Source organism: Pogona vitticeps, chromosome 1 (genome assembly GCF_051106095.1).
Source record: "Pogona vitticeps strain Pit_001003342236 chromosome 1, PviZW2.1, whole genome shotgun sequence".
Taxonomy (NCBI): Eukaryota; Metazoa; Chordata; class Lepidosauria; order Squamata; family Agamidae; genus Pogona; species Pogona vitticeps.
Window position 1 is genome coordinate 183,644,358 of NC_135783.1, and position 13,573 is coordinate 183,657,930.

At 44.9% G+C, this 13,573-nt stretch overlaps 1 protein-coding gene across 5 annotated transcripts in view; it reads right to left on the reverse strand.

The window, feature by feature from the left end:
* The window catches only part of CFLAR (CASP8 and FADD like apoptosis regulator), a 44,112-nt gene that overhangs the window by 15,975 nt on the left and 14,564 nt on the right, over positions 1-13,573 (reverse strand). For 3 of the 5 annotated variants that reach the window (XM_072978949.2, XM_020811749.3, XM_020811750.3), the window contains exons 4-8: positions 8,912-9,047; positions 7,180-7,274; positions 5,537-5,582; positions 4,531-4,580; positions 3,702-3,777 (exon numbers count right to left, since the gene is read on the reverse strand). In XM_072978949.2, the coding sequence (XP_072835050.2) occupies positions 3,702-3,777; positions 4,531-4,580; positions 5,537-5,582; positions 7,180-7,274; positions 8,912-9,047 (403 nt within the window). The remainder of the gene's footprint in view (positions 1-3,701; positions 3,778-4,530; positions 4,581-5,536; positions 5,583-7,179; positions 7,275-8,911; positions 9,048-13,573) is intronic. The other 2 variants (XM_020811751.3, XM_078379817.1) reach the window with 1 other exon arrangement.

Below are 13,573 nucleotides of genomic sequence, written 5' to 3' on the forward strand. Positions count from 1 at the left end.
ATTCTGCTGCACTCTGCTTATGCTCTGGAACTATGCTGCTATCTAACTGTGTTGTAAGCACTAGTATAGGTTAGCTGGTGTTTTTTGTTCTCTGTGGGAACTCTTCCAGAATTGTCTAGCCTCTTAAGTTTTGGGAAATGGATTTGTTTCACATCTGTTCGATTTTCCTTGACGTTCCGAAATGGTTTCTGAGCTTTTATTTTCTTTTGCATCATCTTTAATTTTAAAAAAGTATAAAATTCAGTTGTTTGATCCCTCTGAGAAGAAGACAGATAATGAAGAAAGTGCCTCAGCTAGGGAACATCTTGTAGGTATTTTGGTATTCCTAGTTTGCAAAACTGGTTTCTGGACTCAAGCAAGCAGCCTTGTGACTTCTGGCGACTCCCTGGAGCACTGAGGGGCCAGACAGGCTCACAGTGTTGGGAGGAGGACCAGACAGAAGACACTACACACCCCCCCAGAAAGCACCCATACCAAGAAAATCTGGGTAGGGTCACTGAGTGGTTTGTGTGGTCCTCCCTGTCAGGGCCAGAATCTTGACACAAGCGGAGAGCCCAAAGCTGAGAACCAGTGACCAAGGCTATCTTGTTTTCCTCTCAACCTCTCTTTGTCCCTTCCCTCACCCAATTCAGGGTGGAAAGCAATCTCCTCTTTCTGTCACTTGCTATCTCCTACATCCTGACAACGGTCACCTTGCAGTCATTTATGGCAACACTTGCAAGTGATGCATAAAACTGACTCACCTCCCTGGACCGCTTCAAAAACAGAAGCGTGAGAGAAAAACTCAGTGCTTTCCCTTCCCCCTCCCACAGTCTGGCTCCCTCAGGCACCAAGTGGCCCACTCTTGTTCTGACTGAATGTAGTATTTTTAGCTACTGTGTTTGTTCCAGGCGCAGGTTTCAAGCCCTCAAGAGATTTCTGGGTTTGTTTTGGTTTGCTTATGCAACAGACTCCTATGGGAGTTTCCAGAAGAGATCATGGGGAGTTGAAAAAAACCATTCAAGGAAGGGAAGGGAAAGGAAAGGAAGGGAACTTGGGCTTCACAGACAAAAAAAAACTCAGGAAGGCTCTCCGATTCAAAGATGATGACGACTACGGACAGAAAAGAGAAATCCAAAACTATAAAACTATAAGGGCAGTTTGCTTTACAATACTGTATTTAACCTGGACCAATGACTAACTGCTGGCTATATATGCAGAATTGCAAGCATGGATCAGATATCCTATCCTGCTTTACTCAGGAACACCAGTTTTTTTTAAAAAAAATCATTCAGTTTCCCTAACTGTGAACAGCATAAAGCAATTAAAGTAAAAGAGCAATTCATCCCCATTAAGAGGCCTTGGGGATTAACTGCTCCTTCACTTTTAACCTCCTTGTTTTGCCTACAATGAATGAAAATGAATCTCTCTTCAGGATTTGGTTGATCCATAGTACGCTCCTATCTTGGTTCATGGGGAAATGGCTCAAATTGCATTCTGGCAATCACTCTCTGCTTGACCAACTGTAGTTGCTCCTGGTCAACACTGTCCAATTAAGTCAAGGCCTGATCCAGAAACACACACACACACCTTTCAATGGCTGAAATCCTATTACACTTGGCACAGTACAGTCATGCCTCGCTTTACAATTGCCCCGCATTATGACAAAACCACATTACGATGATCTTTTTTGCGATCGTAATTGCGATTGCAAAACAATGGTCTGAATAGGGGTTTTTCGCTTTGCGATGATCCGTTCCCTGCTTCAGGAACCAATTCTTTGCAAAAAGACAATTTTCGGACAGCTGATTGGCGGTTTCAAAATGGCCGCCAGGTAAATAAAATGGCTCCCCACTGTGAGTTTCCAGCCCACTGGAACGCAATGAAGGAGTTTTCAATGCATTTCAATGGGTTTTTTATTTTCGCAATACATTTTCGTTATACAGCGATTTCGCTGGAACGAATTAATGTCGTAATGCGAGGGACCACTGTATAAAGTTATGCTTGCAGATGTTCACAGGGAGTTTTGACCAGGTACTACAGAGGTCTGATTCTGCAGTTAACAGTGCAACTGACTGCTTAATTAACCACGCTGACCATGCAGCTGCATTCACAGAACAGCTTCCTGGATAAGACTTCCACCCTAGCGCAAATTTTGCAATGGCTTGTGCAACTTCCGAGTTATGCAGAGCAGCTGTGCAACAGGATTCTAGCCAATGTCTCCCAGATGCCAGCAAATTTTGAACTAGTTGGATTATAATATTGGGAAGACAAAGTGACTGGGTGTCCGAGTGTTTTTTTAATGGGTTGTGATATTGTTTACCAGTTTTTAGTGTGGTATTTGTTTACTCATTCTATTTGTGTGCTTTCCGTTGTTATCCTAAGTGTTATCTTTTAATGATGGAAGTTGCCTTGGGTCCTTTTTCAGGATAAAGGCAGGGTAAATATATTCTGAATAAATAATAAATAAAATAACTGTGGTGAAAAATGGAGGCAGCGGCTCAGGGGATGTGTACACATACAATGGGAGAAGGATGGGAACAAAGCAGCAGAGATCTCATGCGGTAAATGGACTGAACCACGTCAGACTGTGTATGAGGGACAGCAGTCTCCCATCTATCCACACACACAAAAAGGACAGAAATCCATAAATAAACAATTAACACAGGAGGGGGATTATGCTAAACTCCACAATTTCCCCCCCGATGTACTCATTTTTTTGTTTAATTTGCAGAGTGGGGTGTTTTGTCCCCTCTGAGGGAACAGCAGAAATAAAATCTCCCCAGCAGTCAGAAATCATATTACGCTGTATAGGAATTTTATTCATTTTACTACAGTAGAACCCGCTTATCCAAAAATCAGTATCGGTGGAATCATTTATCCATGATCTGCAGATATATACAGTATATTTTAAATTATAGAAATACATATACATACGGTATATATATTTCTAAAGATGAAGTTACCAGAATTGGCCACTAGAGGGAACCAGAGACTATTCTATGTATAGTTTGCACTATTAAAAGTGTTTGCTATAATGAGGGGGGTCTAGGAACCCATCTCTATGGATACAGAGAGCTAACTGTATATTTGAATCCTGTCTTTCCTTCACAAAATTCAAACTGGCTTACATCAAGAACAGAACATATGACCTTCCAGATACTGTGAGACTGAAACTTCCATCGTCCTTCATTATTGACTATGTTGAGATTTGCATACCAACTAAGTTCTCAAGGGCTCATTTTTTCCTCTACATTTTATATTCATAACTTCCCTAATAACCAAGTTTTGGTTAAGAAACTGCTCCACATTCACTCAGTGAACTTGATGACTGAGAGTGGATTTGAATCTGGGTTCTGCACTTTTCAGGACCCCGATTTCAGCCTTCCACCCACTGCACTATCTTGGCTCTCTGTCATTCTGCTATCTAATTCTGCTACATACATTGATCATGACTAAACTTTGCAATTTAAAGACAGAGTGAGAGAGAGAGAGAGAGAGACTGAGGCAAGGACAGAACTATAAGGCATGGTAAAGAGTATCTACAAAATGTACAAGAAGGCGTTTCTAGATGGTGATTTTCATAAAATAAAGAGAATGTTCCTTCAAGACTAGACTAAAACACCCATCATCCCCAAGCAGCATGCTAGGAGGCCCTAAGCTGGAGGAAGACTGCTGCTGAGCTTTGATGGAAGGAAACATCTGGTGTCCCAGGCACTTACCTGCGTCATTGCCAATGCAGTCTATAATCAGACACACTCCTAAAGGCTGGCTCTGCATTCTGTACTTCTTCAATACCTGTAGAGAAGAAGAAGAAAAAAAATAATATCCCCGTGTCACTCTTCTTTCCAACTCACAGGACTTCTCCTCTTTCTCTTCCAGCCTGACCTAGTTAATCTTTGCAGCTGAAAGGGGGGGGGGGTGCTGATAGCCGAGTGGCTGGCAGCACTTTCCTGGCATTGATGCCTCTTTCCCTTCCTATATTGGAGAAAAGCCAAGGAGAAAAGCCTGTGCTTTGTTTTTAAATGTTGGTTCTGTGTTGACTCTTGTCGCCCAACTGCACTCTCCAGGCCGCCACCTGATCTTATCTAAGCAGGAGCAGATCTGGAAGGGAACTACATGGTAATACCAGGGATTTCCAGGTAGGTCTGGGAAAGAGTTTGGCCTGAAACCCTGTTGGACAGCCAACGCCTGTCAGCTGACAACAAGGAACCACGGAGACTAGGTCATTCTTTGCTTTTTGACTGCAGAGATCTCTAGCGCATGTAGGCATTACAAGAAAAAAAAAGTCTGTATCAGGAAGGGGAATGTGTGGCCCTCAAGGTGCTGCTGGACAACAACTCTGGACCACTCTGGACCAATGAGTAGGCTGTCTAGAGCTGATGGGAGATGGCAGTCCAAAACCACCTTAGAGGGTTGCATGTTCCCCAGCCTGGTTATAAAATATACCTGTTGGGGGGACGAGCGAGGCCCTTAAGGCATTTCTTTATGGAAAAGGAAAGAGTCTGAATAGTAGCAGAGAAGGACTTTTGTCCTTGCATTCTACAGTACCTGTGCTGGGGCTCCTCCTGTTTCGGGTATTGATATGTGAACCTGTTCTGCTGGAATACAAAACGTTCAACATTATTATCTGCCAGATGCCCATCCTGTCCCACAGGGGCAATTTTAGTCAGTCTTGAAACAGACAACACCACCCTGTAGTATGAGCAACATTTTAGCTAGCCATCATAACTGATCATATCACACTCTTAAAGTCTATCTGATTCTAACTTATTTTATCTGATTTTACCTCACTAACAATGATGTATTTTAAATGTTCTCAGGCAGGAACATGGGACCCAAAAAGGTGGTTGTTAAAGCACGACATTTTATAACTATAAAAAAAACTGGAAACAAATAGAGCTTCATTAGTAGCTACAGTATGTGTCATGGCAATCCCTTCTTCCAGAACAACAATCAGTTGGTCCAAGCAGCAATGTGCAATAGCTAACAATACGTTCTCATTAACCGTACACCATATTGCAAGAACTTACATGTAACTAGAGAAGGGCACGCACCACTGGTTCAGCAGTTCCTTTTTCATCGAAACAGGTGTTTGGCTCTTCCTCGCCCCGCCTCCTCTGGCGGGCACCCATTCAGGGGCAGCGCCAGGTGGAGGCGGGACTGGGAAGAGCCAAACACCTGTTTGGATGAAAAACAAACTGGCATGAACCACCGAACCAGTGGTTTGTGTCCATTTCTAAACGTTAACTTGTTTATTATTGAAATTACATTTTGGAACTGGAAGTCCAACAGTGTGAATCTATATATGTCTCTTCAAAAGTAAGCCGCAATGAGTTAAGGGGCACTTACTCCCAGATAAATGGATACAAGAAAGCAGCCCAAGGCTATAAGGCAGCACTAGGGCACATGCAGACCTCCAAATGTTCCTGGACTCCAGTTCCAATAAATCCCAGTCTGTCTGGACAGTAAAATGAGGGATGATGGACATAGTCATTCACCAGACTGAGAGGGCCACAGGTTCCCCACTTCTGCAGGAAGGATTAACAGGCCTTACCTTGAGGAGGACATTCTCCATTTAGGGACCTTCTTTTTTCTGTAATCTGCAGACAGAAAGGAGCCAAAACAAATATACTTTATGCTTTAAAATCCAGCTTTATGTCCTTTTGAACAAAAGTGCAAAGGCAGCAAAGGCAAACAGCCCCGGGCTGGGGATTCTTAGCAAAGGGATAGAAAATATAAATACAGTGGGGTCTCGACTTACAAACTTAATCCGTATTGGAAGGCAGTTTGTAAGTCGAAAAGTTTGTAAGTCGAATCAGCATTTCCCATAGGAATGCACTGAAAACCAATTAATCTGTTCCGGCTGTTTTTGGTTCTTAGGTTGAGGGGCATTTCCCATAGGAACTAAGGCAAAGCCGGTTAATCCGTTCCTACCACTAGGGGCAGAATTTCTTTCTTTTTTTCCTTTTAATCTAAGATGACTTAGGTTTTAAAAAAAGGAAAGAAATGAGGGAGAGAAGGAGGGAACAGACACCTTTTCAATAGAACACCCTGAAAAGCACATTTTCAGCCAAGACAAGTACCTTCTGGAAAAAACCAAGCACCTTTCAGACAACAGATCACCTTGAAAAGCACCTTTTAAATCAAGACAAGCCAATACAAGCACCTTTTGGGGAAAGGGGGGCAGCAAAGGAGGGAGGGAACACCTTTTAAAAATCCAAAAATCAAAAATTAAAAAAGCGCCAAAAAATAAAAATACAGTCCGTACCGCACTGTACCAGGCAATACCAGCAGTACCAGGCAGTACCAGGCAGTCTGAAGACTGTCTCCAAATCCACTCTCAAAACGCTGGGAAGAGCGAGGAAGTAGATAAGCACCCTCTTCACTGGCCAATGGTTAACTGAAAGTTCAAACTTCATGCTTTCCCCACCTCAAACACGTTTTTTTGGTTTGTAACTCGAATCTAAGTGTGCAAGTCGAGTCAATATTTTTCTATCAGAGTGGTTTGTAAGTCGAAATGTTTGTAACTCGAGCCGTTTGTAAGTCGAGGGTTGACTGTAGCTGGGAGAACAGCCTTACTATATTTTAAATCTCTAAAATGACACTGCAAAGCCAGAGGAGGAGAAGGAAGGAGCTACCAGTAACCGATGCCCTTCAACAATTTAACACTAGGGTATTAGCGCTGGCACAGACATCTCCCAATCCCGCCCTTCTTTTGCACAGATGTTAGATAGAACAACTGGAACTTCTGCCATTTCAAAGCAGCCATAACCCCAAGCTGGCTGGCCTTGTACGAAGGGCACACACTTCACGAAAGGCAGTATCTCTGTTAGGGATGCCCGTCCACCAATTCCACCTGAAGTTTGCAAAAGGACAGGGCCTCCCAAGTATTGTCCAACTGCTAGTCCCCTCCACCTTTGCCACCCTAGCCGAAGGTAAGAGATAATGGGAATGATGAGTCCAAGAGCATCTAGAGGCACTGCATTTTCCAGGGATGCCCTCACTAAACGTCAAGCAGGGAACCAAAGTACAAGTGTCCCAAATCCACTCGAAAAGGCTCTCGAGCAGCCAGGTCAGTAACTCAGAGACATTAGCAAATGCTTTTTGCCTCCCATTGGCACTGCACTCTTTGCAAAAACTTCTCCTATAAGCACATTTTGGCAGCCAACCCCATGTATTGAATTACTATGCCCTTACCAGTGGAGGGTCAGCAAGCGAGAGCTTAGGAAATGATGCCTGGAGTGTGTTTCCATACACCGGTGGAGCGCTAATGGGGTGCACTGGAGCTGAAACTGGAGAAGACGATTCTCAGAAGAAATGCCATCCAGAACAGTCAACCCATACAGCATATATCTTCCTGATCCCAGCCCTCTCCCGCTTTGAAATCCACAACTATTGTGTTTGCGCTATGTTAGCACTACACAGAGCAGGTCAGGCAAGGTGTGGCCCTTCAAGTGTCATTGAACTGCAACTCCTAGCACAGCCGGTGATAAGGGGATGATTAGGGGTGGACCTTTAGATTAGGCATCCTTCAGTCTCGAGAGACTATGATAATGTGCTCTGAATGGAGGACTTGGAACAAAGTCTAGTGTGGCTGAGAAGGCCAATTCGAGAGTGACAGTCCCTTCCACACTGGAGACAAATACAGTCTGTCCCCTGTCCAGCTCCCTGATTTTGCTGGTTTCGGGACTGCCCCTGCCTTGGCCTGCTGGACAAGGGTCTCTTCAAAATGGGAGAGGCCATGATGCACCGCCTGCCTCCAGGCTGAGTGCTCAGATGTCACTGATCACTGTAGGGGTGGACCTACAATGGCAAGGATCTCAAGGTCCACCTCTATACAGATGGGTTCAGCCTCCTTGCTAAAAAGAGGACCTCCTGGCCCTAATCAGGAAACACTCTGGATTTCAAGGATCTCTATGGACCACATACGGGAAGAAAAGGAAAAAAGGAAACAAAGTGGAGATTCTACCCAGCCACAAGGACCAGTGATCACTGCACACAAAAGACCAACAAAGGACATCCATTAATCACACCATGTAATGCTATAGACAGCAGACAGGGTTGATGCACTGTTAAGTAAAGCACTTGTGGTCTCAAGCAAGATCCTACTGTGAGACATTAAGATGTGAACACCTTCCTCAGCCTAAAAGCATTCAGGGAGTGGGAGATGCCCAGCTAAGTTCATCCCTCTATGTAATCAGACCAGAGCCTTTAAAAAGTTGCTTTCTGGACTATGACCTTGGTGACTTGGGGAATTCTTGGAGTTACTATCCAAAAAATAACTGCTCCAAGTTCTGGTTAGTAGAGGTCTATTGAGATATTGATAGCTTAATACCAATTTTTAGTGTTTGTAATTAAAATGGGCGGTCGTGACGGGAGGATGCTGTACACGTCTCCAGTTTTGCAATCACAACATTGTGACGGCTTTGCTGCTTACAGGAGTCTTTTGAAGGGTGCCACAGACTGGAAACAATGCCTCCTTATAAGTTAAGTTATGCGACCTACACAATCCTGATTCTGCCTACATTTCTTTCGTATTCTCATATAAGGTTGAGAATGGCTGATCCAGAGGAATCATGTGTGTATGGGGATTAAAGATACTGGCAGCCTGTGTGATGTGCCTTCGTTACTAAGTCTCACCAAATACAGTGGGGGTCACTACCAAACAGTGTGGATAAAAATCAATGATTTATTTCATAGAGTTAAATGGTGATTCAAGTCATCATTTAAATTTTGAAAAATCATTTTTAATTTAAATCTATTTTTTTTAATTTAAATCAATTTAATTTAAATCAATTCCACCCTGCTGCCAAATATTTAAGTGCAGGTCAGTCAAGGAAGGAATTCATTTGTCAGCCAAGTCTGTATTCTGTGTGAATCAGCACCATGATCTCCCCAAAAACCCTGTTGGTGAAATAATACAACTTACCTTCCCATTTGTATTTCTGGATCCTTTTTACCAAATCATTCCTGTGAATGTGCCGGAAGCAATCTTCTATCAAATCTAGATGACCAGGGGATATCCGGTCTCGCTTCTCCAGGTCAACTACAATTGACAGGAAACTCTGAGGAAAGTCAGAACAAGTTTATAGAATTGACGGTATTTGGCAAACTGGCAATATGTACGCAGATGAAACAGAGTGAGGAATAACATAATTTTATTTCAAGCTTTCAAAGGATTTGACTGCAAATGTTGTATTTACTTACAATATATCACAGAAGTGAGTACACCCCCTCACATTTCATAAATATTTTAGTATATTTTTTCATGTGACAACACTGAAGAAATGACAATATAAAGCAGTGAGTATACAGCTTGTATAACAGTGTAAATGTGCTGTCCCCTCAAAATAATGCAACACACAGCCATTAATGTCTAAACCGCTGGCAATAAAAGTGAGTACACCCCTAAGTGATAATGTCCAAATTGTGCCCAAGCAGCCATTTTCCCTCCCTGGTGTCATGACACCCATTAGTATCACAAGTCTCAGGTGTGAAGGGGGAGCAGGTGTTATCGCTCTCACTCTCTCAGACTGGTCACTGGAAGTTCCACAGGGCACCTCATGGTAATGAACTATCAGAGGATCTGAAAAAACAAATTGTTGCTTTACATAAAGATGGCCTAGACCAGTGGTTCTTAACCTTTTTGAAAGAAACGCCCCCTTGAGCCATTGAGGAAGTTATCATCGCCCCCCTCCCTGCGGCTATGATATCATATTTATTTATTTGTTAAAGACACTTAAATTCAATGACTGAATTCAATTCCTTAAATTCAGGGAGAAAGAGGAGCAGCTGCCTTTCTGCAGTGCATTTGTGATTCCACCCAAAGAGATGCTGCGCCACCCCAAAATGTCCCATTTCTCTCCGCACTTCCCTTGCAACGGGCGGGAAGGTGGGTGGGAAGGCAGGACAGACAAATGGGGCTTGTCTCTCCCTCCCCACCTGGGTGCGAGGCAGAGCTTCACTGGGCGAGGACGGGGACCCAAGAGACCCTTTCCTTCCACCCAATCCGCATTCAGTGCTCCCCTAAGGGAGAATGGCGAGATGTGGCAGACAGAAAGAGTGGGATCGTCTGGCAGTGGCAGCACCGGATCCACTGCCAGCACTCTGGCTGCAGCCACCTTCACAGGTTTGGCTTGCTCCAGCGCCCCCCTACTGCCCCCCTTCTGCTCCATCGCCCCCATGCCGCCCCTTTTCGTTTTACCACCCCCCTGAAAAATGAAATCGCCCCCTGGGGGGCATTATCGCCCACGTTAAGAACCACTGGCCTAGGCCAGCGATGGCAGACCTATGGCACATGTGCCACAGATGGCACGTGGAGCCCTTTCTGCTGGTGTGCGAGCCATAGGTCGCCAGGTCGCTACCGCCCCACGCAGCCAAACCTGAGAAGGTGTATGTGTGTGTAGAGGCAGAGTAAGGAGACCCTGCCTTACCTTGAATCCTGCAAGCACCACCGGTGGATGGAAACAAAGGAACTTGCCTTCCATCTCCACCCCCCTCCGGCCTCCCTCTAATGATGCAGGACACCCCCTCCCTCCCTTAAAGGGACAAAGTCCCAAGTGGGACTGGAGAGGAAAAGGGGCCGGTGCTGGAGGCAGGCAAGAGGTGGAGGAGAACAACGCCCCTGCAAGGGCTTCAATGAGTGCGTCTGTACAAGACCCTGGTGCTGGCAGCGGATCCGGAGTGGGGTTTTGAGGCACCTCCGTGCTGGGATTCCCCCTTCCATCGCCACTTCCGGTCAGTCACCGCCACCTCTGGGTCCACCACCCCACCCGCTGTTGTTGTTGTTTTCCAGTTTGGGCACGTGAGCCCAAGAAATTTCACCACTACTGGCTTAGGCTATAAGAAGACTCCCAAAACCCTGAAACTGAGCTGCAGCATGGTGGCCAAAACCATTCAGTGGTTTAACAGGACAGCTTCCACTCGGAACAGGCCTCACCATGGTTGACCCAAGAAGCTGAGTGCCCGTCCTCAGTGTCATATCCAGAGGTTGGCTTTGGGAAATAGACGTCTGAGTGCTGCCAGCATTGCTGCAGAGACTGACGGTGTGGAGGGGTCAGCCTGTCAGTGCTCCAACCATATGCCTCACACTGCATCAAATTGGTCTCCAGGGCTGTCGTCCCAGAAGGAAGTCTCTTCTCAAGATGATGCACAAGAAAGCCCGCATACGGTTTGTTGCAGACAAACAGACTAAGGACATGGATTTCTAAAACCATGTCCTGTGGTTTGATGAGACCAATGTAAACTTATTTGGTTCAGATGATGTCAAGCATGTGTGGCAGCAACCAGGTGAGGAAGTACAAAGACAAGTGTTGTGCCTACAGTCTTCTGCCTACAGTCAAGCATGGTGGTGGGAGTGTCATGGTCTGGGGCTGCATTAGTGCTGCCAGCACTGGGGAGCTACAGTTCATAGAGGGAACCATGAATGCCAACATGTACTGTGACATACTGAAGCACAGCATGATCCCCTCCCTTCGGAGACTGGGCCACAGGGCAGTATTCCAACATGATAACAACCCCAAACACACCTCCAAAATGACCACTGCCTTGCTAAAGAAGCTGAGGGTAAAGGTGAAGGACTGGCCAAGCATGTCTCCAGACCTAAACACTATTGAGCATCTGTGGGGCATCCTGAAACAGAAAGTGGAGGTGCGCAAGGTCTCTAACATCCACCAGCTCTGTGATGTCATCATGGAAGAATGGAAGAGGACTCCAGTGGCAACCTGTGAAGCTCTGATGAACTCTATGCCCAGGAGAGTTAAGGCAGTGCTGGAAAATAATGGTGGCCACACAAAATATTGACACTTTGTTCCCAGTTCGGACATGGTCACTTAGGAGTGTACTCACTTTTGTTGCCAGTGGTTTAGACATTAATGGCTGTGTGTTGCGTTATTTTTAGGGGACAGCACATTTACACTGTTATACAAGCTGTATACTCACTGCTTTACATTGTAGCCAAGTGTCATTTCTTCAGTGTTGTCTCATGAAAAGATATACAGTACTAAAATATTTATGAAATGTGAGGGGGTGTACTCACTTCTGTGATATACTGTACATGTAGGTACAATGCTGTGATATCAGGACATCCATTCAAATTGAGCATTGGGAGAGTGAGAACAGAAAAAAGAAAATCTTTATTTACCCAGCGTGTTGTTAGTCTGTGGAACTCCTTGCCACAAGATGTGATGGCATCTGACCTAGATGCCTTTCAAAGGGGATTGGACAGATTCCTGGAGGAAAAGTCCATCACAGGTTACAAGCCATGATGGGGATGTTTAATCTCCAGGCTTAAAAGGAAGGCACCTCCAAATTCCAGATGCAGGGGAGGGGTTTCAGGAGACAGGTATCTCATTGTCCCAGGTGCTTCCAGAGGCATCTGGTGGGGCCCCTGTGAGATACCGGAAGCTGGACTAGATGGGCCTTTGGCCTGATCCAGCAGAGGTCTCTTCTCATGTTCTTATTCTTACTTTGCCTACCTTATTTATGCCTAATGTCCTTATTGGTTCATGTTATCTCTAATAACCCTATGAGAGAAAGTGTTTGATCTCCCATTTCACTGGTGAGGAACCGATCTCAAGATAGGGTGCCTTGAGTATAAGGATGCCAACCTGCCCAGGTAGGACCTAAGGGGAAAAGTAGCCACAGATGCCACGGGGGGGGGGGGTAACATCTTCAAGCTCTGATTCACTCTTAACATGCTCTGAAGGAACTGGCAAAAAGAGGGTTAAACAACTCCAAATGCCCTGTTAAATGGTATGTCTGTTGTTTTGGGCTAGAGAGAAGTGGAAAGGAAGGAGAACCACTGCCCGCTTGTTAAGAGACCCTTCACAGCTGGTGGTTTGTGGGAACCAAGGTGGAGCCATCTCCTCTGGCATCACTTCCCTGCCTCAAATGGTACAATTAATTGCAAGAAATCTGTTCCAACTGGACCAAGGATGGGGAAAGACTGAGGTGACCAAAGTTACTCTGCAGAAAAGGTACTCCCTTCTCAAAGATTCAGGGTAACTTGGGATTTCATTTGTAGAATGGCATCGAAAGATCAAGAAGGTTGGATGATGGGTTTAAAAGTAGCTCCAGACAATGAATGGAGCAGTTCAGCCTAGTCTCTCTTTGGAGAATGCTATGCTCACCAGTTATTCTGCTGCACTCTGCTTATGCTCTGGAACTATGTTGCTATCTAACTGTTTTGTAAGCACTAGTATAGATTAGCTAGTGTTTCTTGTTCTTTGTGAGAACTCTTCTAGAATTGCCTAGCCTCTTAAATCTTAAATATGGATTTGCTTGACATCTGTTTGATTTTCCTTGATGTTTTGAACCATTATTTCATTTTGAAACATCAATAATCTTTCCAGCAGTCTGGTTATTTCAAGAAGTGAGTGGTTGTGTGGTAACCCTAATAAAATTCCTTATCTTGAGATCCTGAACATCTTGTGGGTATTTTGGTATTCCTATCTTACAAGGCTGGCTTTTTGCCTCAATCAAGCAGCCTTGTGACTTCTGTTATCTCCCTGGACAATAAAGGGGCAGCCTCCCAATGATGGGAGCAGGACTGACAGGAAACTTTCCCTAGCCAGAAGCACACTTGACTTTC